The 27,891-nt window shown below is 53.4% G+C and overlaps 1 protein-coding gene across 19 annotated transcripts in view; it reads right to left on the reverse strand.

The window, feature by feature from the left end:
• Window positions 1-13,578: 13,578 nt before the first annotated feature.
• LOC134424614 (protocadherin gamma-A4-like) overlaps window positions 13,579-27,891 on the reverse strand; it is a 261,717-nt gene continuing 247,404 nt past the window's right edge. For 18 of the 19 annotated variants that reach the window (XM_063168479.1, XM_063168482.1, XM_063168486.1 and 15 more), the window contains exons 3-4: window positions 20,881-20,969; window positions 13,579-15,974 (exon numbers count right to left, since the gene is read on the reverse strand). In XM_063168479.1, the coding sequence (XP_063024549.1) occupies window positions 15,748-15,974; window positions 20,881-20,969 (316 nt within the window). In that variant the 3' untranslated portion in view covers window positions 13,579-15,747. The remainder of the gene's footprint in view (window positions 15,975-20,880; window positions 20,970-27,891) is intronic. The other variant, XM_063168480.1, reaches the window with a different exon arrangement.

The raw sequence follows: 27,891 nt of genomic DNA on the forward strand, positions 1-27,891 counted from the left end.
AGGGGATGCATGGGAGGCACAGGGAAAATGCATGGGATGCACATGGGATGCACAGGGAATGCACAGGATGCACAGGGGATGCACTGGACGCACAGCCTGCTAAGGAGGTTGTGTCTGGAGCTCTGCTGTCCCATTTGGGTCACCGTGCTGCCCATCGGGAGCTCTGGGGTTCTCTGGCGTTGGGGTGTGTCCTGGTTCAGGGCAAATTTGAGAGAGAACCTCCAAAGGGGATCCTCTGGAAAGCAGATTCAAACGGGCCCTCCCCCAACTGGTTCAGGAAAATATTTCCTTGGAGAAAAGTGGAAAAAAAACCCTGTTTATTTAACAGGAAAAGCATTCTCCAGCACAAAAATGAACAAAATAAACCATAAAACCTCTCGCCACTCCAAAAGAGATGACAAACTCAGAAAGTTTATTTTTGTGGGTTGCAGCAACTCTCACTCAGTCTCTTATCAGTCTCTTATCAGTCCCTCTGGCCCAGGCCCAGCCTGGTGGGCCACAGGTGGAGCTGCCAGTGCTCTTCTTGGTGTTTATCAGTTTCTCTGGGTCTGGATTGAAGGCACTTGAGACAGTAATTCCTGTTCAGACTCAGGTGTTTATTATTTTTATCAGCGAAACAGTCTCACTACTGTGAGTTCTGCAGCTTTGCATTAGAAGGCACAAAAGGGCCAACAATCTCTTGGTACAAGGTCTTTTAAGACTAAACTATCCAATTAAGAACTGACACCTGGATTATTTTCCCTTTTAACCCAATTACTGATCCCAAAGAGCCCCCAATGCAGACTTTTCTGCCCAATTACAAAATGCCACCCAAACCCATGAAAGAGAGGGAAGAAGTAGAAACCCAGGACAACACCCTGTGCCCTCCACCTTGCTGCCATCCACAACATACTGAAAATCCCAAAACCTCAATTTCTCACCAAGTGACACACCTGCACTACTCTCTATAATCTATTTCACACTCTTGTGGGTTCCAGTCTATTTTGAAGTCTGGGAAAATTTCTCCATGAATGAGGGTCAGAGTCAGTGCTGCCCTGGGGGTCAGGGCACCCCAGAGCAGACAGAGAAACATTCCCAGTGCTCTGGGTTTGCACAGGTGTTCAGGTTTAAACCTGTTTCAAGAAAAATAAAAACCACAGTCCAGGGAACTTCTTTGCCCCAGCTAGCTAAAACTAACTAAAAGCAAAGGAGAGCTCTGTCCATCCACAGCACAGTCCAGGAGGAGGAATGTGGAGGAGTGAGAGCAGTGTCTGAAAACAAACTGAGCTTCTTCTCTCCCCCCTTTGCTCTCAGACCAGCCTTAAAGGTGCAATATGTATTTCTGGGCTAAAAAGACCCATGGGGGTACGAGCATCCTAAATTCAGCCCAGGACAGGTGAAACAGGAGATGTCTGAGCCCTGAACATGGGGCACTTGGGCACTGACCCGGGGACAATGTCTGGACTCTCCTGTGTCCCCAGGCCTGGTGACCCCTGGGGAAGGTCTGTGCTAGAGCTGGCCTGGCTGAGCTCTCCCCCTGTTTTTACCTTCACCCTTGCTTTCAGAGCCAGCAAAACCAGCGAGGTGACAAGAACTGGAGCATCCCTGAGCCCACCAGCTGGACACTGATCCTGGAAAAAGGCAGAAAGCTGCTGGAGCCAAGTGAGCCTTCAGTAAGTAAAATAAAGATTCACTCTGGGACCTGGGCATGGCTGTGAAGGGTAGTTTATTCTCCTTCTGGCTCTTGGGGCTGTTTGTGGTGGGGTTTGGGCTGTTTTGGCTCTCCTGTCCTTTAGGAGTATTGGGGGTAGGACGGTCGGGATGGAGGGAGACGAGTTCCTGCAGCCAGGTCAGGAACTTGGGATTTATTGCAAAGGGCCGGGGTGCAGGGCCCTGCTGGGAGCTGCCAAACAGCTCAGAGCAGGACTGAGAGAAGAGAGGGGGAGAGAGGATGGGAGGGCGAGAGAGTAAAAAAGGTAAGAGAGTGAGGTTCCCATTACAATACAATAAATCTTCTTCTGTGTTGAATATTCTGATTCTCACTAACCAATCCAGTACAAGATACAAATCCTATAGCATTTCCATACAGCCTATAAGAATCATTACATTACCACACTGTGTTACATTTTAAACCCTAAAAACTCCTCTTTGGGCCCCTTCTGCCAAGCTGTAGGGTCTGCTCTGACCCTTGGGCCTGTCTGCAAGCAGAGGGAATTGTTTCATCAAAAGGGGATTACCTTCAGCTGGCCACACCATTGTTTTCCTGTTGTTCAGTAACTGAGGTATCTCAAAGCTTGCTTTCATTTCAATCTCACTTATAGTTTCCATATTCTCAAAATCTTTTGCCAGACAATCATGTTTATAAGGCTTTCCTGTTTCATCTTCCCCAACACTGTCCCATTTGGGTCTGTCCCTGCTGACAGCTGAAGGGTCAAAGGCTTCAGCCACGGGGAGGAACATCATCTCAGGTGCTGGTGGTGGAGCAGGCTGGGCACAAAGGCAGGGACAGAGTAAAGCCACAGCCATCCCTACACATCTCTCCATGCTGGGGTCACAGACAGGGACCCCAGGGCTCATGCATTACACGTTTTGAGTTCTTTTTTTGTTCTAATTTAACATATTTATAACATTGAGGTAATGGAGGGATCCATAAGAGCCCAGCATCACCTGGGGCTGGCACAGAGCCTGGCTGTGTCACATCCCTGCAGGAGGGGGCAGGCTGATCCCAGCCCAGGTAAGAGCTGGGGCCTTGGGAAGGTGGAGAGGGAAATAGGGTGACTGGAATGCTTGTGGAGAGAAGGCAGGAGAGCCAGCACAGGTGTGGCAGCAGGGTCTGGGGACATGGCTGGGGTCAGCATTTCCTGCAGGAACCTCTGCACACCAGAGCACTGCTGGGAGCACTGGTCCCTCCTGCGCTCGCACAGAACCTTTGAAGCTTTAATTTTAATATGCTTCTCATAGAATCACAGAAAGGTTTGGGTTGGGGGGGAACCTTACATCTTCCCTTGTCCCACCACTTCCACTGGAACAGATTGAGTAAGAGCCCAACAGCAATAATAATTCCATTTTTCACAGCACTGGGGGCATTCCTGGCGCTCGCTATCGCCCCGCGGGTTGGAAGCTCTAACACAAAGCCGAGCGACCCAAGGGCAGCGTGTGCCCCATGCCAGGTCAGCCCCGCGGCCCCTCCAGAGTGTGGCAGGGCAGCCGTGCCCTCCCGGTCCTCTCCCCATCCCCTTCCTTGTCCCGTCTTGGTCCCCTCCCGGCCGGGCAGCGCTCGGAGCAGTTCTTTGTGCTGGGCACAGCCCCCGCTGCCCGCCCCTCTGTATCCCAGTGTGACAAACACAGCCACTCTCCTGTGAACGTGTAGAAAGTGTAATAAAGGACAATGGGAGACAAGGAGCACAGAGCAAAGGTTATTACAGCTGGTGCATCCTGGCACTTCACCAAGTCACCTTCGGGGATACCCCTTGAATACCTTTTAATTACATCAGCCCTTTGCATATTCATAGACTCTTATGCACAGTAAACTTTTCCCCAAACCAGTTTACATGTTCCAAGAACTATTCAGCATATGTCCTACTTGGATCTGCCTTTTTGGAGCATGCAGATTCCTTGGTTGTGGTTTTAGTCCATTCTCATCCCCCTCAATTTTTGGGCCCTGGCCCACTCTTTCTTCAGAGGGTGAGTGCTGATGGTTGGCAGATCTGCACAGGTGTGCTCATCCTGTGTGCATTGGGTGTTATCCCATCCCAGCAGGCAGTGTAACACAGCACAATGACATCAGCTATTGCACTGAGCTTAACTAACAACAGAAATAAAAACTCCATCTTTATAACAAAGTTACTTTAACAACACACATGTAAAATCCATATTAATATTTGCAAAAAGCCAATAATATGTATCTACATATATATAATATGTATCGAGAACAATAACAATAATAAGAATTATAAGAATAATAGGAAGAAGAAGAAGGGTAAGAATAAGAATAAGAAAAAGAGGAAGAAGAAGAAGAAGAAGAAGAAGAAGAAGAAGAAGAAGAAGAAGAAGAAGAAGAAAAGTAAGAAGAACAAAAGAGAGAAGGAGAAGGAGAAGGAGAAGGAGAAGGAGAAGGAGAAGGAGAAGGAGAAGGAGAAGGAGAAGGAGAAGGATCATCAACACCAGGAGCTGCAGATCCAGCAAAGCCTGAGGAGGATGGGCCCTTGGGAGGAGGTGGGGGCATTCCTGCAGAGGAGCTCTGTGCTGGAAAGGGGAAAGGGAGAGAAATGCTGGGTTTGGAGGGCAGGATTTGCTCTGGTTTGGCCACTGGCCACAGCCCAGGGAGTCCCACTCAAACCTGGGTGAACCCTGGTGCTCCAAGGGTGTGGGATGGAGCACTGGACACACAGTTTGAGCCATGAGGGAGTCAAGAAGGGTGGGCAGGACAATTAAAGCACTGGTCCTGTATAGGAAATGAATTTGTAGAAAATTCTCAAAGCTTGACAAAAAGTTTATATGCATTGATTGTTGTAATAACAATGTTAGTGATAGTGCCTTGTGTTCTTCATTGTACTCAACAATCGATGGAAAAAGGCATCAAAGTTTTGTCTGTAGAAGAGAGAGGGGGAAATGAATTCGTAGAAAGTTTTCAAAGCTTGACAGGAAGATCACACAGTGTGCATCTGTATGCAAACCTTGAGATAAGAAGTGCTGACTTGGAAATGCCATGGAGTAGGACAGACATTGTTGGGAGAGAAATGGTGTCAAAAGGTGGCCTTGCAAATAAGACTAGATATTTTAGAGAAAGAGAACTATGAAAGATACATTGTACTAGGAGCCATGAGGAGTAATTTTAGATAATTAGCTTTAAGGCATTTACAATAAGGTGTAGCTAAAGCTGATAGGCCAAGAAATGTTTATAGTAGATTGTAATTAGGAAATAGTTAACTTCTAGAAATTATAAATTATAAATATATATATTATATATAATTAAAATTATATATATAATTTAAATATATATATACTTTATATATATATAAATTATAAATTATAACTTGTATATAAATTATAACATTTATGTTGTTTCACCCTTAACATGAGACTAAAACCAGAGTAAAAGTTTTTTAAATGCCTCTCAGTTGCCCCATCTCTAAGTCAAAAAAGAGTTTAATCTAACAGTCCCAGCACCTGGGCTGTGAGAGGGCTCCTTGTGGGGCCAAGAGCTGTGCCACCCTCCTGTCAGGGTGCCAGTGCTGGCCAGGGCAGCCAGGAGCTGCCAAATGCCCTGGAAAGCTTCAAAATGAGAGAGAAACTGGGGCATGTGAGCTGAATTTGGGCCAGCCTGGAGCCCTGCCTGGGAGTTTGCATTTCCTTGCACCAGCTCCCTTTTTTCCATGGCTTTGCAGCTGTGGGAAAGCGATGCTCTGAGAGCTCGGTGTTATCATGGCAGCTTTGACGTACAAAAAATGGAGAAATAAACATGATTTTTGGTACAAAACTGTGTATCCTAACTTTGCTGGTGCAGAGCTGAAGCCAGAGCCGTGTGGCGCTGAGCTGCAGGGAGCTCATCCAGGCTGGAGGGGGCAGCTGAGGAGCTGGAGCAGCATCACAGCTGAGGGGGGCTGGGCAGGGCCACCACATCCCCAGAGAAGGCTGGAAATCCTGTTCCCTGCCCCAAAAACCCACCTTGGCACACAGATGTGGGGTCTCAGAGCCCAGACACAGGCTCTGGGGGATGGAGGTGTCCCCCCTGCCCAAATGTCCCCAGGGCTGAAGGCCAGGAGGGTGGGGAGGGGGACGACAGGAGCCACCCTCCCTGTCCAGCCGCTTGTCACGATGGATCTCCCCAGGGACAAACCAGCAGCAGAGCCCTGGTCACTCCACTGGAGCCTGTTTGTCCCCGAGGGTGTGCAGACCTGTGTGACAGCTCTGTGACAGCAGTGTCCCTCCTGGTGACCCCCAGAGGGCTTGCAGTGACACAAAGAGCCCCAGCCCAGCCACCGGCTGAGTTTAGAGGTCAAAGCAGCCAGAACTGGGCCAGGCTGCAGCTCCCTGCTGCCCTGCTGGGACCAAGGACACCTTCTCCCAGATGGCCACTCTGGCAGGACAAATGCTCATCCACGTGGCCCTGGCTTGGTGGCACGGGGGGTTTGTCCTTGGCACTGGTTTGGTGCCAGGGCAGCACAGGGACACCCCAGCCCGGGCTGGGCTCCTGCCCTGGGGCCCAGGGCTCTCTGCAGCTGCTGCTTGGCTGCCCAAGCCCTGCTGGCACCTCCTGGTGGGTGCTCCAAGGGCTGCCCTGTCCCTCCTGGTGGCCAACCCTGCTGGAGCTCTGGATGCTGAGAATTTTACACTTTCTGTGCTGACAGACTCTGAGCCCCAAGAGAGCACAGCATTTGACCTGAGGCCGTGCAGAAGGCTTCCAAAATTGATAAATAGCACTGGGATTATGAGTGTGTAGCTTGATTAGAAGTGTGTAATATCACAAGGTAGAAAACCAACACAACCACAACCCCTCCTTTGCCCCTGCCTGAGGTGGGGAGCAGCCCTGTCCCCCCTCCCTGCCACCAGTGTGGCCACCTGATGGTGGCAAAGAAGAAGAAGGACAAAGACTGGACATGCCCAGATTCCTCCATCTTGGGACCCCAAACCCCCATTCTAAAACCCTCAAAAATCTGTTTTTCACCCGATGACAAACTAAGTATTATTCCACTTAAACTCTCTTGACTTGTAATTCTTCATATAAGGTTGGTACTTTTTTCCATGGGTCAAGTGTCACAGACATCTTTTATGGAGAATCCTTTCCTTAGGATTTTTCCTCCTGAGAAGCTGAGAAGCCTCAGGAACAAAATGTAAACAATGGTTATCTGCTGCTGTGGAATGCAACAGGTGCATCTGGGATTGGCCCATGTTGGTTGTTTCTAATTAATGGCCAATCACAGTCAGCTGGCTTGGACTCTCTGTCCGAGCCACAAACCTTTGTTATCGTTCCTTCCTTTTCTATTCTTAGCCAGCCTTCTGATGAAATCCTTTCTTCTATTCTTTTAGTATAGTTTTAATGTAATATATATCATAAAATAATAAATCAGCCTTCTGAAAGGTGGAGTCAGATCCTCGTCTCTTCCTTCATCCAAGAACCCCTGTGAACACGGTCACAACCCCTCCTTCACCCCCTGCCTGAGGTGGGGAGCAGCCCTGTCCCCCCTCCCTGCCACCAGCGTGGCCACCTGATGGTGGCCAAGAAGAAGAAAGACTGGACACACCCAGATTCCTCCATCTTGGGACCCCAAACCCCCATTCTAAAACCCTCAAAAATCTGTTTTTCACCCCGTGACAAACTATTATTCCACTTAAACTCTCTTGACTTGTAGTTCTTCATATAAGGTAGGCAATTTTTTCCATGGGTCAAGATCAAAGGCACAGGGTTCCTGGGCTCTGTGCCAAGGTCTCTGAGCCCCTTGGGCAAGGGCTCGAGCCCTCCAGGGCAGCCAGAGGAATTTCCCGGGTTTTGACAGCCGCCAGCCAGGTCTGTGTCCCAAAATGTCCCCGCCTGTTCCCCCTTTGCCACCCCACTGCTGCAGAGGTGTGGGGTGGAGCCCCCAGAACAGCACTGGCTCCAAGAGGCTTTCAGGAACGGGTCCCCACAGGCATGGACACACAGGGACTGCTGGGATAATTTAAAATCCAGGCCAGAGACCTGATTATTGCCCTAGTTTGCATCAAACCTCAGTTTGGGTTTTTTTAGCCGCCTTTTGATGAGCTTGTCAATGACAAGTTGCTAATTGAGGAGTGGGAGGCCCACAGTGTCCTGTGAAACCGGGGGAGAAAAAAAAGCCAGGATTAAAAAAGCTGTTTAAACCTGGCACTGGGCCTGACTGCAGGGAGCAGGGGGATGGAGGGGAGCCAGGCTGGGGGCCTCAGAGGGACCACGGGGGTGCTGCTCACCCCAAATCTCAGCAGGGGCTGGGGGAGCTTTGGCAGGGACACCCCCAGCACCCCAGGGTGCTGCAGCAGGGGGAGGGCTCTGGTCTCTCACAACATCAGCCCCCTCCAGCACCAAATAGAGCTCCAGGCTCCACATCTTTTTATTCCACACCCCCCTCAATATACTCCATGATTTATAAATTCCCTACACGTACTGCTGGGCTAACAAGCACACTTTAACGCACGAGCTAAAACATGAGGTAAAAAAGGATCGGGGAGAGATGAGAAAACACTGCTTTTAAACATTTTTGAAGATATTAATGGTACAAACCACATTTTCTTCCTGCACCCCTGTGGATTATCTCTGTGGGGATGGTGGGGTTGTCTGGCACCCAGGAGCCCCTTCCCCAATCCCCTCTGTCCCTGCACAAAGCAGCTTTGTCTCCCTCTTCCTGTCCCTCCCTGGCTCCCATCCCATCTCACCCTGCAGCACAAGGACCCTCCTCCTCCTCCTCCTCCTTCTCCTCCCTTTATCTGGGGGGAGTCCCAGCCCCCCAGTGCAGCTCACAGAGCCCCTCCAGTCTGGAGGGGATGGGGAGGATGGCAGGGTACCCATCCCAGCCCTGGCAGCTCTCAGGGTGATAGAGAGGATGGCAGGGTCCCATCCCATTGTGCCTGGCAGATCTCAGGGTGATGGGGAGGATGGCAGGGTCCCATCCCCATTCCTGGCAGCTCTCAGGGTGATGGGGAGGATGGCAGGGTCCCATCCCCATTCCTGGCAGGTGTCAGGGTGATGGGGAGATGGCAGTGTCCCATCCCATTGTCCCTGGCAGCACCCACACTCTGGGGCCAGGGGTGCAGGTGGCACTGAGGGAGGGTGGGCACTGCTCCCCAAAGCCCCCTGTGCTGGGGTGCCTTGGGGGGCTCTTTTCCTCCTGCACCCCTTGGTTTAAGCGGCTGCTCTCCCTCCCCTGTGGCAGCCAGGCTGGAGCTCACCCAGGAGGGCCCCACTCAAATCCCAAATCCCAAATCCCAAATCCCAAAAGCAGCCCCACTGTCTGAGCCCTGTCAGGTCCCAGGACGTGTCTCTGCTTCCCAGCCCCAAACTGGCAGCGGCTCCCGAAGCTTGGCCAGCAGGGTGTGCTGGGCTCTGTGTCACCCAGTCCCCGTCCCCACGGAGGAACAAACCCCAGCACAGCTGGGTCTGTTCCCTTTCCTGCTGTCAGACACCCCAGAAAAGCTTGGGGTGGTTTGGCTCAGCATTGCTGTCCATTCATGGGGAGAGGGGCCCCAAACCCCCTCCCCAAACCGGGCCTGGCTGCTTTTGTCGTGTGCCAAAGGGAGAAGGGGCAGGCAGTGCTGGGCACAGGCAGCTCCTGCACCTTGCCAGAGGAGCATTTGGGCTTTTCTTGGCCTATTTTCGGTGGGGTTTTGCAAAGCTCTGCCTTCGCCCCAGCTCCCTGTGGTTAATGGGGGCTGCAGGAATGCTTGAGGGAATTAACACAGCCTGGTGCTTCCAGGGATGGTTTGCGGGGGCAGCCCTGAGCTCTGGGAGAGCAGAGCGATGTTCCTGCCTGCAGGGGCAGCAGCAGCAGACCCTGGGACAGGCACAAGGGCTGGCTCGGTGACAGTGACCTTGGCAAGCGCCACCACAGCCCTGCAGGGGCCACAGTCCGCCAGGGTGTGGGGGCTCGGGAGAGGGGACATCCCCTTGGAGCTGAGCCCTGCCAGTCACTCTGTGCCCGAACAGCAGTGCCCAGAATCCTTGTCTGGTTTGCCCTCATCCCTCCTGGCACTGCCATCATCCATTCCAGCACTGCCCCATCCCTCCTGGCACTGCCCTCCTGCCCTGCCCCTCCCAGCCCCATGACCTCAGGCTCTGGCTGCTTCCCTGGGACTGATCTCCTCGGGCACCCGGCCACCAGCACGGCAGGGACAAGGGCTCTGTCCCACAGGGAGGACAGACAGACAGACAGAGTGTTCTCCCAGCAGCTCATGAGGAGCCCACCACCGGGTCACACAGGCTGCAAAAAGGCAAAATACCACCTCATCCCATTTTCTGCAGAGAGATGAGGGCTGCTCCTGCCCCTTCCCGTGATGGATGAGCCTCTGGCAGCCCCGAGTCCCAAAGGGGGCGGCCAAGGGCCAGCAGGGCCCTCCCTCCCCCCTCTCCTTCCCCGCGGTCACGAGGCTTCAGTCAGCAAAAGGAAAATTTTATTCCATCTACGCACGCTTTATTGTTGTTATAAATAATAATAAATCCCGGCGGCAGGAAGTGGATTTAGGGAGCAGGAAGGGATGTGGAGGATGGTGAAACTCCTCTCACTTCCCCCATGGGGAGGGATGTGAGGTGTGAGGGGAGCCAGCTGTGTCAGGGGCAATAAAACCCCAAGGGATGTTGTGGGGAATTGGAGGGGAGCAGGGCAGGGGGATTGTGGGGGTCTCTCCCACCCCAGCCCCTGCTATGGATATCCCCTCTCCTCACCTGCCCTTTCGCCCCCACTGCCCTGTGGATCCCTTCTGGATGTTTTTTATCCCAAATATTGGATTTCCAAGTGCTTCTGGATGGCATTGGCTGCCCTCCCTCCTGAGGTGTTTCTGGCAGGAGATGCCACCAGCTCCAGGGGTGTCTCCTGCTCTGAACAGGCTCCAGCTCCCAGTGTCTGTGTCACACCCAGGGTGACCTCCCCAGTGCCTTTGGGGACCCCAAAGGAAGGGGTGAGGGAGACCTGCATGAAAACTCGGCATTTTTGGTGATTTCCACCCTCCCCCTGCTTTGCTGGGTGAAGTCATGACTGGAGGAGCTGCTGATGGGACTCAGCCCATGACCACAGCCTGATGGAGATTCCAGCTCCCCACCCAGCCCTCCCTGGGGCCCAGTGACAGGTCAGCTCAGCTCACATCCAATGGAAAACTGGCTTGGCTCTATTATTTAATTTTTATTTTTTTTTTTTTTGTATTTTTAATTTTCTGTTGTCTTTTGGTTTCAAGGTCAGTTGGAAAAAAAAAACCACAAACCAAAACAAAACTGCTGCAAACAAGGGCTCCACCAGTTGGTGACATGGGATCAGCAGTACCTGTGGCAACTGGATGCTCCAGCTCTGCCAGGAGCAGGGAGTGAGGTGGGGATAATCCCCAAAGGGGGAACAAAGGGGTTTCCACCACTGTGTGACCTGTTCCTGTACCACTGAGAGCTTCCAGCCCTGCTGCCTGTGGGGTGTGGAGGTTCCCTGGTCCCACACCAGGGCTGTACCTGGGAGAGGAGGGAGAGTGCTGAGCTAATCCCAGCGGCGGGGAAAGGAGATGGAGAAGGGGAGGAGCAGCATCAGGAGGGCTGGAAGGAAGGTGGGAGTGCCTCCACCAGGGTGGAGGAAGATCTGAGCCCCTCCTGGCTGTGGAAGGATGCTCAGGGCAGCCCAGCATGGATACCCTGACCCATGGATACCCAGGCACAGGGCACACAGCCCCATCTGGAACTGGGTGGGCACCCCGGAGTGTGCTGGTGAACCCCCTCGGTCTGAGGGGCACACAGCCCCTCACCCCACAGCCAGCAGCGGGCACAGACGCTGGGACCCCCAGCCTGACCCAGCAGAGCCCCTCGGACCCAGCATGGCTGCAGTGAAACACCTCCAGCACCCAGGAGCTCCTTCCCCAGGGCAAGTCACCCTTCCCGGGAGCAATGCCACCGTCCCCACGATGTCCCAGCAATGCCACCGTCCCCACGATGTCCCAGCAATGCCACCACCCCCGCCATGTCCGACCAAAGCCACCATCCCCACGGTGTCCCAGCAATGCCACCGTCCCCACGATGTCCGAGCAATGCCACCATCCCCGCCATGTCCCAGCAATGCCCCCGTCCCCACCGTGTCCCTCGCCCCGAGCGCCTCCGGGGGCTCTGTCCTGCCTCTCTCTTTGTGCCCCTTTTGTCATGACCGTGACTCCAGCTCTGTTCCTGTTGCCTCCCCGAGCTCGGGAATTCCCGCAGCTCGCCACGCTGCGCTGAGCACGTTCCGCTCCCGCCTGTCCCCGCTAATTAGCGCGGCTGACCGAGTTTCCTTCATCAGCGCTAATTGGCCAGGTCTGCGTTCGCGGCTTCCCCTTCCTGGCTCTCGCCGTGCCCTGCGGTGATTTCAGCGAGAGAGAAGGGAAATGAAATGGAGCTGGAGGTGCCCCCTCAGTGCATCTGACACCATCCTGACACCGACACCCGCAGCTGGGACACGGGGACCCCGCGGGGCTCAGGGCACCGGGGAGGCGCCTCGAGCCAAACCCAGCCCTGGAGCTCTGCAAAGCCTCTTTGCTCCCTGCCAGTGGTGGCTGTCACCCCCCTGGGGACCCGCTTGTGTGACCATCCCCGCTTCCTTCACCACCACCCGGTGGCATCACCAGCCAAGGGGGCAGTGACACCCAGTGCCATGGGATGAAGCCACCCGGCTGTGACAGGTGCTGGGGACAGCCCGTGGGTGGCACCTGGCAGTGCTCAGCCCTGCTCCCCATTAGCGGCAGGTCGATGGGACTGATCCCCCTGGAGCTGTCCCTGAGGCAGCACAGGTGAGCCAGCACGGGAGGGACAGCACCTCGGGGTGGGGACAGAGGACACGGTGTCACAGGGGCCCAGAGCAGCAAATCCCTGCCCTGGCACTGCCCTGACCTCCCCTGTGGTCTGGGAGCGCCTGTCCCAAAGGAGGACACCCCTCATGTGTGTGTGTGTGTGACCAGAGCTGTCCCCGTGGGCTCAGGGGCTGTGGGGTACAGCCCCACAGGGGATCTGGGGAGAGGGGCGTCCCTCTGAGAGGTGCATGGGGATTCTCAGGGGTCTGTGTGCAGCTGGAGGGGGTTTGGTGTCTCTGTGGGGCACTGGGGGATTTGGGGGGTGTCTGTCAGTCTGCAAGGGGGGCTCAGGGGGTGCTCGCTGTGGGAAAGGGCAGAACTGGGGGGGTTTGGGGTACAGGGTTGCACCTGGACACTCTCTGGGGATGGATGGGATACAGGGATGGGGACTGCACCCCGCACACCTCCTGTGCTCTGCTAACAGAGGGGAGCAGCCCCAACCCCCAGTCCCGGGCTCTGTCTGTCTGTCTGTCTCCTGGGACTGCTCTGCCCCCGCCTCCTCCACCCTCCCCCTCACATCTGGCCAGCAGCAGCTTATTTTTTCCTCCAGGGTTGCGACATCCTGAGCCACGGGATGTTTTTCCTGAGCCTGTGCTGGACCCCTGGAGGGGGAGGGCGGGAGGATTGTCTTGGCCAGGGAGCTCCAGTGACAATATCTGAGTGCCCCCCCACACACTGTCCCCAAGGGCAGGGAGGGGGAAAAGCAAATCAGACCAGGGCTGGAGAAGGGAGAGTGGATTCCTGCTGAGGATGGGGAAGGGTGATGGAATCCCAGCTGGGTCTGGTTCTCCAGATCCTCCAGGACTGGGCAACAGCGACCAGATCCCTGCTAGTGATGGAGAGGGCCAGCTGGAACCTCTGGGGGCTGCAGCTACCGACCCCATCATGTCCTCAGTCATGATCCACAGCCAGGTCATGCTCCACTCAAAGGCCTGGGTGACCAGAAGATGGAGGTGCCACCAGAACAGGCCTGGGGGTGCCCCTAGAGCATCCCCACTGCTGGAGCCAGGCAGGGGCTGAACCACCCCTGTCAGCCAGACCTCACCTGTGCCTCCCTTTCCCCACCAGAATAAGCACCATTCATTCAGAAGAAACCATTTTATTATTTTTTTTCCCAAAGAAAAAAAGCAATATAAATATTAGAGTATAAAACTTGCGTGTAACACATCGACGTTGGTCTATATGGGTATAAGAAGGATATAAGCATATATATAATATATAAGTATAATTCAATATTAGACACATTGAAAGGGCAAACGTGTTTCATTTCACGCACACTCGGAGCACAGACCACATGGAAAGAAGATACAGCGAAAATTGAAAATACTGATGCCCACAAGTTAGTTACTGCAATTAAAAATAACACGCCACTAAATACACGACACTCACTACGCTACCTCAGATTTGCAGATTAAAAAGAAAATATAAAGACTACGATTCAGCTACAGCATTTCTAGAGGGGGGGCAGGTGGCAGCTGCAGGGGACAGGGTGGGAACTGCTCCCAGTGCAGCCAGCGCCGGAGGTGGCTGGATCTGGATGGAACACGGAGGATGCTCCTGCTGCCCTGTTTGGGGAGGGGGCAAGGGTGGGGAGAGCCTGGCTGAAAGGGCTGGGTCTGCTCGGGTGAGTTACGTGTTAGTGATTAAAAAAGGAAAAAAACAACACAAACCCCCCTGGGAAACTCGGTGTGGCCCCTTCCGGGCCACCCCACAGCTCCTCTCTTGGCTCTGGCTACACAAAGCCCCCATCTGCCTCTCCCGGGGGCTCAGAGCTGCTTTGCTATGGGAAGCTGGCCTGGTGCTCTGGTGATGGGCACATGGAGAAACCCTAATCCTCATCCTTCCATTCTCCCTGCAGGATACGAAGCCCAAAGCCAGCGGGAGCATCACCTCCTCCTCCAGGCTGGCCCCGCACAGCCCCATGTGCCACTCCCCAGTCACTGCCCCCCATTTTGCAGCATCACCCCCTGCTCTTGGGTCCCTTGTCTAGATCTGGTCCCCAGACACCACCAAAACAACCATCACTTACTCAGCCACCAACTCTGCACCAAAGCCATGCACCGGCAGCTCCGCGGATCCCACCCTTTGGGCGAGACCCCCAGAAATGCCCGATCACCCCAAAGAACCGAACTAGAAGCAATATTGAGTTTCCCCAGCCCGCCTGAGCCATCCCACCCCCTCCCACCCCTTCCCCAGGGCAGCCCGGGCGGCTGCCGGCGCGTTCACACCACGTGGGCATGCGAGGACTGTGCGGGTCCGTGGAGCTACGGCGCTAGTGCAGGTGTGAGGAGAGGGACGTGCATGCAGACACCGTGTGCAGACAGTGAAACCCCGTCCCCGTGTCCCCTGGGGGACCTGGCCAGGCCTGACCACGGGGGAGCGAGGCTCTCTTAGCCTTAATTCCATAAGAACATCGACTGTACATATAAATATTTACTGCAAAGAAGGTTTGAGATGTGTCTGCTCTTCGGAGACCCCTAGAACCGCCGGGGCAGCTGCCGCACACCTCGGCATGCTCCTCATGGAATTCCCTGACTCTCACACAGCTGGAGGGCTTTTTTCCTTATCATATTTCAGGCCATTAGTGGTTACACTTTAAAAAAAAAAAAATTAAAAATGCTTAGGATGCAGCTTTGCCATATTCCCTTTGACTCATGCAATATAAACTTTTTTTTTTTTTTCAGATGACAGGTAAGCAGGAACTGAAGCACTCCCTACCAACTTCCAAATTCCAAAATCCATCACTATCATTGACTGGGGGTGAATTTTACAAATGGAAAATTTAACAGCAAAGAATTGGAGCATGGGCTTTAAGCTAAGAACTTCCTTTTCCTTTCCAAAAAATAGCTGAAGGGCTATAAATTAAAAGATCCACATTAAAATTATTTACACTGGGCAAAGCCGAGCACAAGCCTTGTGCCTTTCTTGGACTACCTGGGAGCAAATTGGATCCAAAGACATGGCAAAAGACCTTCCGCCCTGGCATATTCTAATACCCGAGGGATTGTATAAAACATTATTCACAGGGCACTTGTTTGTGTTGGGTTTAGATTCCGGATTGGTTTTCATCATGAGACCTGAGAGCAGCGAGCCCCTGCTCTCAGCCCTGATGATGACGAGATACATTCGCAGCATTTCCTACTTTTGCACCACAAAAAAAAATTCACATTCGTCCTCCGGCCTGGGCTGTGGTTTTGGGGGAGTGCTGGAGCCGGCTGCCCTGTAGCTCTAAGGTCTCCTTTTTCTTCTTCACTACTTCTTCTCCTTCTTCCCGGATTTCTTCTTGTTGCCGCCGGCGGGGGCGGCGTTCTTGGCGTCGCGCTTGCCGGCGGCGTTGGTGAGGGTGGCGTTGCTGCCCGGGATGTACACGTTCTGCCGGTAGTCGGGGACGTGCTGCAGGGTGAACTGCGGGCCGTAGCGAGCGCTCAGCCCCATCGTGCCATTGCCGCCGCCCAGGGTCGAGTTACCGTCAGCAGCTTCTGTGGGGAACGCCGGGCAAGGGGGGAAAGAGAAGGGCAGGATGTTAAAGCCAGCTGGAGACCCCCACACCAAACCCCAGCAGCCCCACAGGGTGTCAAACCCCAACCAACATCACCCTTCAGCTCCCCACAGGCCAGCCTGGCACAGACCCCCACCCCAAACCCCAACAACCCTACAGAGTGTCAAACCCAAACCAACATCACCTTTGAGCTCCCCACAGGGCAGCCTGGCACAGACCCCCACACCAAACCCCAGCAGCCCCACCGGGTGTCAAACCCCAACCAACATCACCCTTCAGCTCCCCACAGGACAGCCTGGCACAGACCCCCACCCCAACAGCCCCAACAGCCCCACAGGGTGTCAAACCCCAACTAACATCACCCTTCAGCTCTCCACAGGGCAGCCTGGCACAGACCGGGCACAGAGAAGGGCAGGATGTTAAACCCAGCTGGAGACCCCCACACCAAACCCCAGCAGCCCCACAGGGTGTCAAACCCAAACCAACATCACCTTTGGGCTCCCCACAGGCCAGCCTGGCACAGACCCCCTCAGCAAACCCCAACAGCCTTACAGGGTGTCAAACCCAAACCAACATCACCCTTCAGCTCCCCACAGAACACCCCCCCCGCCCGAAACTGCCCATGACAAACATATTGTGCAGTCGCACCATTAGCGATGCATTAAAGGAAATCCGATATTTATTTATTTTTCCGCCGCATTTAAAACCCTGCCCGCGGTATTTTTCGGCAGCCAGGTTTATTCAGGGAGCAGGACGCGGGAGAGGAGAAAGAGAACCCCTCCCCTGCAATACCACAAAATGGCTCTAGGAAGCCGAGCACGGAGGAAATCAATGCCAGAGCGTGTCTGATGGTCCAGATCGGGGAGCAGGGGGAGGGGAAGGCGAACTCATTCCTGTCGCTATGCAAAGCTCCAGCACGGAGCGGAGCGAGCAGTGGGGAGGGGCACGGCGCCCCCCGGGATGCTGGAGAGCAGATGGAGACGGGGGGATGCACGGGGGCAGGGGGAGAACGAGCACGGGGGGATGGCAGGAATGAGTGATGCTGTTGCCATGCACGATCTGCTCCAGTGCAGCTGCCTGTGCACGGCTCAGGGTGGGATCCTCCTGAAATGGTTTGCTGAAATTCAGCCTTTGTCTCAGAGACCGTGGCTCCCATCTCAGCCTTTAACTGCCTCATGGCTGGGGCCAGGCTCTCCTGAAGGGTGGGGACACCCAGCCAGGATGGGGACACCCAGCCAGGGCACCCAAAGGGTCCAAGGCAGAGCCCAGGGGTGCTGCTCCCTCCTTCCAGAGGCAGAGAGATGGTGGGAACAAAGAAAAACAACGAGCAGAGGTGGTGGGCTGGGTCCCCTCGCGTTTCTCCTCACTCCAGAGCAGCTCTGTGCTGCCTCTGCTTTCCCCTGAGCAGATGGAGGTGGCTGAGCCAGCCAGAAAGCTGGACAAAAAGCTGGAGCACATCCCACATCCCCTGAAATGTGGCTGTGTACACATTCCCCTTGCAGGGGTCGGAAGGATGAAGCAAATGCAGTTTGAGAAGCTGCAGCTGCTCTGTTGGAGCGGGCACGGAGGAAAACACAGCGAGGCTGAAAACAAGAGTGATATTGTGCACTGGGGCAGGGCTGTGGGGTGCAAGCAGGGAAATGCCTTTCACTTCCTGCTCTGGAAGCATTCCCCACAGCAGAATTCTTCCACAGTCCCCATGAAATGGGCTCCAGACCCAGCAGGGCTTGCAGGACCTTGTGCTGGGGGGATGTGTCTGTAATTAGTGATATTTATTGCTAATCCTCACTTGCCTGTGCAGCAGAACATTTCATTAGCAACCAACTCAAGCCCACAGCCATGGAGGTGTTAGAAATGACCCCTAAGGGATGGGATGACTGGAGATGTGCAGGGACCATCTCACAGGTGGACTACTGTGAAGAGGTTTTACATCAACTTCTGTGAGCCAGAGAGGAGTTTGATAAGAGGATCCATGTTTACCCCTGAAAGAATTTCCTACCAAGGTCATTGACATAGAAACCAAGTAAGAAAGAAGGAGAAATAAGAGAAACCTGCAACTGCCTGTTCCAATGAGCACTTTGTCTCTCATGACCAATAAGCAAAGTGCAAACTTAGGAGTTTTGTAAGAATGTATAAAAAGGATCCAGGCTATAATAAAAACAGGTCTGAAGCCTTCTGAAAATGGAGTGCAGTGCTTTGTATTGTTTCCATCTCAACTCTGACAGACTACAGCCTCCAGCCACGGAAGAATTGTTTTCTCTGGGCTGTCCCAGCCCAGTGAGGGGCTGGGGGCACTCGGGCTCCTTCTTCTCCCTGGGTTTTGCTGCCCTGAGTCCCTCTGGGGCCACCCCAGGGCCCTGAGCAGTGAAGGGCTGGGGGTGCCAGCACCACCCGATCCCCATGAATAATCTGCAGTCTCAGCACAGCTTCCAGCAGGGACAAAAAGGCTCTGGTGAAGTTCCCAGCCTGCCATGGGTAAGGGTGACCGGCTGTTTCTAGGTAACACTGACATTAAGGCTGAAAAGAAGAGAGAACAGGAACAATGGAGGGTTATAAATGGGCACCGAGGTGCTCTTGCCAAGCAAAGCACTTGAGCTCTCAAAGGTCATGCTCAGCCTCTACCAGCAGCCTGTCACTATCCCAAACGGTCCTGAGGAGAAAAAACAAGAATTTGGGATCTGGCAAAAATAACCAGGAGTGGCTCCATCGCCCCCGGGGCAGCCCCAGAGCAGGTGCTGCTGCAGCTGCTGGTGGGGCTTTCAGGGCACCCAATATAGCGTGTCTGCCCCTGCCTGGGGGCACAAGGGCCTCCCTTTCTGCTCTCCCACCATCCCATGGCACCTCTCTAAATTCTCCCTGGAGCCAGAGTATTTTAAGGACAGGATGTCTGTCCTTGAGAGTCTGGGGTCCTGGAGCATCTGTGCTCCTTGGGCTGTCCCAGCAGCTGCCTCTGCCCATTCAGATCGCTCCAAACTGGTTTTTCATTCTGTTCCCAGCTGCGAGGCAGGAAGAGCCAGAGGAAGGATGGCTGGGAAGGGAGACAGAACCCTACAGCAAGGTCACAGCCCTTGGGGGGGAAATGAGGTCCCCAGATACTCTGTGATGGTGATTTAACCATTGGGGAAGGGATTTAATCCTCACAGGACTGGATGGTGCAGGCAGGGCCAGCGCTGCCTCTGCTGAAGCCAAGGAAAACCCCTGGGCCAGGGTGAGGATGCATCCAGGGCATCACTGTGACCCCCCTGTCACCCCGGAGCTCAAACTGAGCTCAGTGGGTGACAGTGAAACATAAGGATTATTTAAATGGCCAGGAAATCACACCCAGGGATGGGTAACACAAAGCTTAATGGGCAATTAGCGCTGCCCCTAATCAAAGCCTGCTCCAATCAACGCTATTGGCTTAAAGAGAGAGCAGAAAGGGGACAGAGAGCAAGGGTGACACGAAAACACTGTGCTGGAGGGAAAAAAACTGGTGCTGGGTGCCCATGCACCCACCCAGCACAGAAAGGGCCAAGCAGGATGGATAAGGCACAGCCATTATCTATCTGCAGGGGGATTTGATTTCCATCAGCCCCAGGGCAGACCCGAGCCTTGGGAGAGGCCGGGGCTGTGGATTGGGGAGATTTGCTGCAAATGGGCCCGGGGCTCCATCAAAGTCGGTGCTTAACCTGGAAGGGACCCGCTTAGCTCTGATCCTGGGGATTGCTGGAGCAGCAGCCAGAAAAACAGCTTTATTTACCAGCAAGGCGACCGGATCTGGAGACACGGGGTGATGATAACCACATGCAAGCCCAAGGGCTGTTTTTCCATGCTTTTTTTTTTCAGAGCAAAGACACATTTTCACATTGTTTCTTTCTCTGGAGTGTAAACAGCTCCCTTGCCCCAGACCTTGTCCCCCTCCCCAGCCCAGCTGCTGTCTCCTGGTGTCTGCAGAGCAGCAAAGCTCAGCCGCAGCAGCTTTCCAAGAAAGCAACACCAAAGCCATTCCTCCTCCCTCGGATTCCTTCCCTCCCAACAGCTCAAATGAAACATCCTAAGCATTTTGCACAGGGTTTTATGGCTGTGCTTCTATTTTTAAATCAAGGGGGGGGGGGTAAAGACTTGAAGGTATTTATAAATAAAGGCTCTATGAAAAGCAGGCTCTTTATCCATAGTGCTGCACAGAATGGTAATTGTCCTGGTTTTACACAAAGCCATGGAGGCTTTGGCTGCGTGGGAACATCCCTCCCTGCCCAAGGCTTCTGCACAGCCACAAACCAGAGCAAACCAACCCGAAACGACCCCAGACCAGTGAGTACAACTGCAAGGAGGCAGCAGCAGCCAGGGGAGGAAACCTTGGTGAGCCCATGGCTCAGCAGAGGGGCTTGGGGAGCTCCTCTGCACACAAGGTTTGTTGGGAATACTGAGCCAGACATTCCCTGTTTCCCTTGGTCCAGCCTCACACAAAACTTCCAGCCTTCCCTCCTCCTCACCTCACAGCCAATTTAATTTACTGTGACTTTCTGGAACCAAGCAGTCCATAAAACATCATCTCCAGACTGGCTCTTTCAGTAACACAACCCCAGCACAGCCAGGTGGTGTTTCAGTACAAAGCAAAGAGTTTGGGTGGAAGAAGTGTCCCTGTGTACAGGAACCAGGTGTCCCCTCTGCCTGGATCCTTCCTGACCTCTCTCTCTGCAGGGACATCAGTCATTTTCCCCCTGGATCCTTCCTGACCCCTCTCTGCAGGGATATCAGTGCTTTTCCACCAGCTTTGGGATCTGTTCCAGCAGAACCTTTGCAGCCAAACCCAGATGAATCAGTCCCACAGGATCTCCCCTATCAGCACGACCCCAGGTCCCCCCAGAGCAGGAGTCAGGGTTTTCCCAGGAGTGATGGACACCAACCATTGGCTGAAGCCAGGATCATGGCTTGGAGCATCTCTGTGTCAAACTGGTTGTTGGGCCAGGCTCCAGCTTCCTCTCCATTCTGGGAGCTGTGGGAAAAGAAAACAAACAGCAAGTTACTCCAGTTCAGTCAGGAGGAGTGGGCTGGACCAGTGCATGCTTTAGATCCTCCCATCAACAGCACTCAGGGGCCAAGACCCTTTCAGAGTGTCCATCCCTCACCCTGTTGAAGAATAACCACCAAAAGCACTTGGGGACTCCATGGTGCATCCAGCAACACTTTCCTAACTCCTGCTGCTCTCAGAGGCCACAGCCAAGCATTTCCTCCAAACCCCACCAGTATGGAATCACAGAACAGTTTGGGTCAGAAACATGAAGATGATCAATTTTCAACCCCTGTCATGGGATATAATATCATCCATTGCCAAAATTACAGAGTAAAATCATAAAAACCGCAGTCCCAAAGCCCCAGAGGTGCATATCCACCCTTGTAGGACCACGTCCTCTGCCCTTTTGCAGGCTGTGAGTGGATGCACCTCTCTGTGACGGTGTTCACAGGGGTTTTTAGTTGAGGGAAGGGACGAGGATCTGACTCCATGTTTCAGAAGGCTGATTTATTATTTTATGATATATATTATATTAAAACTATACTAAAATAATAGAAGAAAGGATTTCATCAGAAGGCTGGCTAAGAATAGAATAGGAAAGAATGATAACAAAAGCTTGTGGCTCAGACAGAGAGTCCGAGCCAGCTGACTGTGATTGGCCATTAAATACAAACATCCAACACGGGCCAATCACAGATGCACCTGTTGCATTCCACAGCAGCAGATAATTAAAGTTTACATTTTGTTCCTGAGGCTTCTCAGGAAGAAAAATCCTAAAGAAAGGATTTTCCATAAAAGATGTCTGTGACACCTCTCAAGCTCTTTCAGGTTACAACTCCATTCTGCAGCTTCATTCATGTGATGGAGGGTGAGAAAACTCCACAGTGTGGTGGGAATTTGGGTCATCACAGAGCAGCTGCCTGGCACCACAGAATCTGCTCTGAAAAGAGTCCAAGCTCAGTCCTGGGGAGGCTGGAGCAGCAGGGAGAGGGGAGCAGGGAGCATCTGAGCATCTCCATTGGCTCCCCTTGGCTGCTGGGGGTGCTGAACACCACAGATCAGCCTGGCAGAGCTCAGGGGATGCTGACAGACTTTGGCTGAGGAGGTTTTGTGGCCAAGGCCACAATCAGCACTCTGTGCAGGCTAACAAGCCTGGCTTTCATGTCTGCCAGGTGTCAGCTGTGCTCAGCCACTGCTCACTGCTCAGGGCTGTGCTCCCAGAGCCCCTCCAGAGCCCCCACACTTCCTCAACATCTCACCAGCTTCCTGGGGTCCCCTCTGCTCTGTCCCTACATGACCCCACCACTCAGATCAGCATTGTCTCCCCTCCAGTCCCTGCTCTGACCACCCACAGCCCTTCCATCCCTTGGAATGCCAGGATTTACCCCTTGGAATGCCGGCATTTACCCCTTTGTTGGGAAGGATGAAAGTTTGACAAGAAAGTCTCACAGATATGTGTGCTTGGCAGAAAGATTTTTAAATGTAGAAGCTGAAGAAGGAATAGAGATGGAAGAAAGTTTTGATATAGAAGAAAAGAATTGCTGAGCCAGACTTACTGGATAACCATGGAGGCAAAGGGTGTGTGAGTTAGAAGGGGTTTTTATGGCTTAGAGCAAGGATAAACCCACCCCAAACAAGATGTTTTTACCAAGCTGAAAAATAGCACAGGCAAACAGACATGCTGATGTTGCAAGTAGAAAAAATGTCTCAGAATTTTCCACTGCAAGAAAACTGAAAAACAACTTCTAGCTTAAACTGTAATGTACTGACTTTTAGTGATTGGAGAACATAACATGAATATGGTAATTATAGGAGTTTTGATAGGCTATAGATAACAGTTAAGGTATAGATTGGTTCTACTGTATGAAGATGCACAGCAAAGAAAAGTATAAAATGCATTGTAACCCAAAGAAAAGTCTATAATGCACTGTAACCAAACCAAAGGGTCTCCAGGCCTGCCTGCAGCTGGAGCTGACAGCTGTAGGCACAGCTCTGTCACCCACAACCCTGGACTTCTGTTACATCTTGAATACAATAAACTGCATTTTCCAGAGCCCCTGGGGTCCCACATCTCTCATTCAGGCTCTTACACCCCTTGGCTGTGTGCAGGCTCCCTTGGGATGAGGGCTGCCCTGGGAGCTCTCCTGAAGTGAGGTAGAGGAGGATGGGGGGTTAGAAAGCCCTTCCCATGAAAGGACCTTACCCCATTTCCCAGGAAAGTGTTCAAACCACAATGCTACAAGGCATGGAGACGCCTCCTCCACCCCTGTGCTCCCAGCCCTTATACCCAGGAGATGCCAGACCCCAAAACTCTGCTCAGACCCCAACAGTGTGCTCAGACCCCAAAACTCTGCTCAGACCCCAATGCCCTGCTCAGACCCCAGCACTGCTCAGACCCCAACACCCTTCTCAGATCCCAACACTGCTCACACTCTGATGCCCTGCTCAGACTCCAAAACTCTGCTGAGACCCCAAAACCCTGAGACCCCAAAACCCTGCTCAGACCCCAATGCCCTGCCAAGATCTGAGCATCTTGCTCAGCCACCAGATCCCTGCCCAGCCCCTGAATCCCTGCCCAGCCCCTGAGTCCATGCCCAGCCCTGCTCTGGGGTGTCCCTGTGCCTCCCCTGTGCCCGAGCTCTCAGCTCCCTGCACGCTGCCCCTGCCAGCGCGGGCACGGCCGGTGCCAGCTCAGTGCCAGCTCAGTGCCACATGCTGGGCACCAGATGGGCTCCTCACGCCCTGCTGAGCATGCCCTGCCTGAGTGCCCCCTCCACCTGTGCCCTCACACACGGAACAGGCTCAATATGGGCATTTTGGAACGGGGATGGACCCACAGGCGCTGTTCTTGAAGGCTGTACCAGCCACAGTGACCTTGTAGCTACACCAAAGCCCTGCAAGGAGAGAAGCCTTGAATGCTCATGAGCTTTCAGCATCCCTGTGAAATCCTGCCCCACAGGGTGCCCAGAGCAGCTGTGGCTGCCCCTGGATCCCTGGCAGTGCCCAAGGCCAGGCTGGATGGGGCTTGGAGCACCTGGGACGGTGGGAGGTGACCCTGCCATGGAAGGGCTGGGATGGGATGGGCTGTGAGGTCCTTTCCAACCCAAACCATTCTGGAATTCTGAATGTAAGTTCAAACTGCCTTTGAAACACCATATCTGTCTGTAAGGATGCTGTGCAGACAATCTCAGGTGCTCTGCACAAAATCTGGTCTTAAGCAACTCATCCAAAGATGTGCAGAGCCCGAGCCAGGACCACAGGACCCTCCCTCCTGTAGGAGCGTTGGGGGGTAGCACAGTTGGGACAGATGGAGATGAGAGATCTCTGCAGCCAGGTTAGGAACTTGGGGTTTATTGCAAAGGGCCGGGGTGCAGGGCCCTGCTGGGAGCTGCCAAACACAGCTCAGAGCAGGACTGAGAGAAGAGAGGGGGAGAGAGGATGGGAGGGGGAGAGAGTAAAGGGGTAAGAGGGTGAGGTTCCCATTACAATACAATAAATCTTCTTCTGTGTTGAATATTCTGATTCTCACTAACCAATCTAGTACAAGATACAAATCCTACAGCATTTCCATACAGCCTGTAAGAATCATTATATCACCACACTGTGTTACATTTTAAACCCTAAAAACTCCTCTTTGGGCCCCTTCTGCCAAGCTGTAGGGTCTGCTCTGACCCTTGGGCCTGTCTGCAAGCAGAGGGTGTTGTTCCATCAAAAGGGGATCACCTTCAGCTGGCCACGCCATTGTTTTCCAGTTGTTCAGTAACTGAGGGATCTCAAAGCTTGCTTTCATTTCAATCTCGCTTATAGTTTCCATATTCTCAAAATCTTTTGCCAGACAATCATATTTATAAGGCTTTCCTGTTTCATCTTCCCCAACACCTCCCCTTCTGTGTCCCGTGCCTGAGCCATCCCCAGCCGGACACAGGGCGCTGCTCTCACACCAATTAATCTTTAGGGGATGCAAATGAGCACTAATGGAGCAGAGGCTGCCCCGGCAGGAATCCTGAAATCCCTGCACATCCCAGGGCATCCCGGGCACCATTTCCAGCCCTCCTGCATGCCAGGGGTAGCGGCACAGTTCCAAAAACCACACGTGAAACGTGCTCCCCTCCCAGATTGGTTCCTCCGTGGTGTTTGTGCCGCCCTCCCCATGCAGGACAAGGTGGGGACAGCCCTGGGGCTGCAGTGACCTGTTAATGTCACAAACAGGCTGGGAATAGAGCCCCGGGCTAGATCCAATAAAGGACTTAGGAACCTGAACTCCACTGCAAACCAGAGCCCATTCAAGCTCCCGTTAACCCCAGCAGCTCCTGCCCCACACCCAGCTGCAAGATGAGGTGCCCAGGTTTCTCAGGCTTCAGGGAAGCTGCTCAGGACCATCCCTGAGCCTCCCAGCCGCTGATCCTGCCTCTGGAGCTGCCCTGACATGATGGTGGTACCCAGAGATGGGGGAGAGAAAGTACAATTAATAGCAAATACATTTTGGGGGGCTTTTTTAAGTGTGGTATTCCGGTGGTTTGAACTCTGCTGTGAAATCAGAGGCTGAGGTTCAACTCCCTCTTTGATGTGGCAGTGCCAGCATCACACTTTCCATCTCCTAAAAGACTCCTCCCTCCTCTTCCACCCCTCCTTCAGGCCCGCCTGAACAGACAGACATTCCTCCTGACTCCTGTCAAAGCCCCTGTGTCCTGCAGCAGTGGGAATGCAGGAAGGAAAGGCTCACCCTGTGCTCAGGAGATTCACCTGCACCAGGACCCCCTGAGCTCCCCAGCCCACAGCCCCTGGCCCCGGGGCTGCATGAAGGCACAGGCAGCAGAGCTGGCACCCCTGGCACCAGCCCTGGCACCCCTGGGCGGCAGACCTGGCAGGAATGGCTTGGACAGGGAGGGCTGAGGGGTCTGGGTGGTCCCTGCAGCCTGGGAGGGTCCGAGTGGCACAGCCCAGCCCTCCCGAGGGGGGTGGCTGTACCAGGAGATGCGGATCGTGCTCAGCTGCTCTGAGCTCTTGGTTTAGAGCTGTGTGTCCCAGGGAAGGAGGGCTCTGCATCACCATGGGCAGCACTTCAGACCCTTTTCACTCCTTGTGGTCTCACTGAGGGATGAGCATGTGAATTGCTGCCAGGAGCCTCACCAGCCCCTCCACTCGGGGGGGCACCCAAAGCCCTACCTCCCCTTAATTCCCTGTGGGATCACAAAATCAGACTGGAAGAGGGGCACAAATCACAGAATCTACAATGCTGTGGGCTGGAAGGGTCCCCAAGGGTGCTGCAGTGCTCCTGGTGCCACCTTCCAAGCACAAGGAGCTCCCCCAGCCTCTCCCACCCTGCCCTGGGCTCCAGAGCTCAGATCATTTTGGTGGCCCTGCTTTTGTTGCTGTGAGGAGCCCAAAATTTGGCACGGTGCTCCAGGTGCCACAGGAGAATTGAGAGCAACTTCTTGTCCTGCTGGCTACAACCTGACCAGTAAAACCAGTCAGTCTCCACCACAGCAAGGGTGCACTGGTGATTCATGTTCAACCTGACACCCCCATGTCCTTTTCTTCACCCTTACTGCACTCAGTCTTCCCAAATTTTGCACAAAGAGCCCCAAAGCTGTGTGCCTGCTCCTCCTCATGACGCCACGTAGAAAAGCTATTTTAGAAATGTCTTAGCATTGCAAAAGAAAAAAGAAAAAAACAAAAAAGGGCATTGAACTCACTTCTCTAAGCAGGAAATTCAAGTGTCTCAATTACTTGCCGCGCAATCATCCAGAATTCAGAGGCACAGAAAAAAAAAACCCAAGGGCTGTAATCTAAAAACATCCAAAAATAACTTCTCACAGTGGAGAATGCACACACAGCTGATGGCCAGACCTGGCTGCCTTCCACAGCTATAGGATGGGGCTGTGAGTCACAGCTGTGAATCACTGACTCCACAACGAGCAGCCCTCCCTGCCCTGCTGCCCTGCCCGGGGTGGGCACACACACCCAGAGCCCCCCTGGCACTGCCACCCACCCGCCACAGCCTGGGATGGAGCCTGCCCAGGATGGGAGGGCTGGTTCCTATGGAAATACTCCAAGGACTGCCTGGTTTTAATACAAATGCTGTTGATTCAATTGGGTGTTTTTCTAAAAATCCCATCCCCCATAGGATGGATTTTTTTCTCTCTCTCTCTGTTCAGTTCTACTCCACACTTCAAAGCTCAGAAAAGAGCTGGCTTTCATTTTCAGAAATGCTTCCAGCGTGGCTAGAACTGAGAGAAGGAATCAAAGCCACATTTGAGACACAACCAGGGGGCAGCATCTGCAGGGGCTCAGGGTGTGGTGGGCACGGAGCTCAGGCCAGGTGCTGTGTCAGGAGAGGCAGGTACAGCCTCTGCACCACCTGGGGCTGCCTTTGATAAACCTGGCTGCATGGAAACCAGGGAATAACCAGACAAAAGGCTTTCCATGTTCATGGAATAACCAGACAAAAGGCTTTCCATGTTCAGGGAATAACCAAACAAAAGGCTTTCCATTTTCATGGAATAACCAAACAAAAGGCTTTCCATGTTCAGGGAATAACCAAACAAAAGGCTTTCCATTTTCATGGAATAACCAGACAAAAGGCTTTCCATGTTCAGGGAATAACCAGACAAAAGGCTTTCCATTTTCATGGAATAACCAGACAAAAGGCTTTCCATGTTCATGGAATAACCAGACAAAAGGCTTTTCTGGCAGCCGTGCCACAGCCCCACTGCATCTCAGCACTGCCCCACTACCGAGAGCTTGACAAGCACCCACACTAGGGGGGCACTTGGGTGCTTTGCTCATCAGCTAATTTGAAGCACCCTCAGCCATCAGGTCCCTTTTTATCTTCCACTTCCAGCCCGAAATTATTCCACTTCGAGCACAGAATTATTCATTTCCTTGCGGGGTTGCCATGGAG

Source organism: Melospiza melodia, chromosome 14 (genome assembly GCF_035770615.1).
Source record: "Melospiza melodia melodia isolate bMelMel2 chromosome 14, bMelMel2.pri, whole genome shotgun sequence".
Lineage (NCBI taxonomy): Eukaryota > Metazoa > Chordata > Aves > Passeriformes > Passerellidae > Melospiza > Melospiza melodia.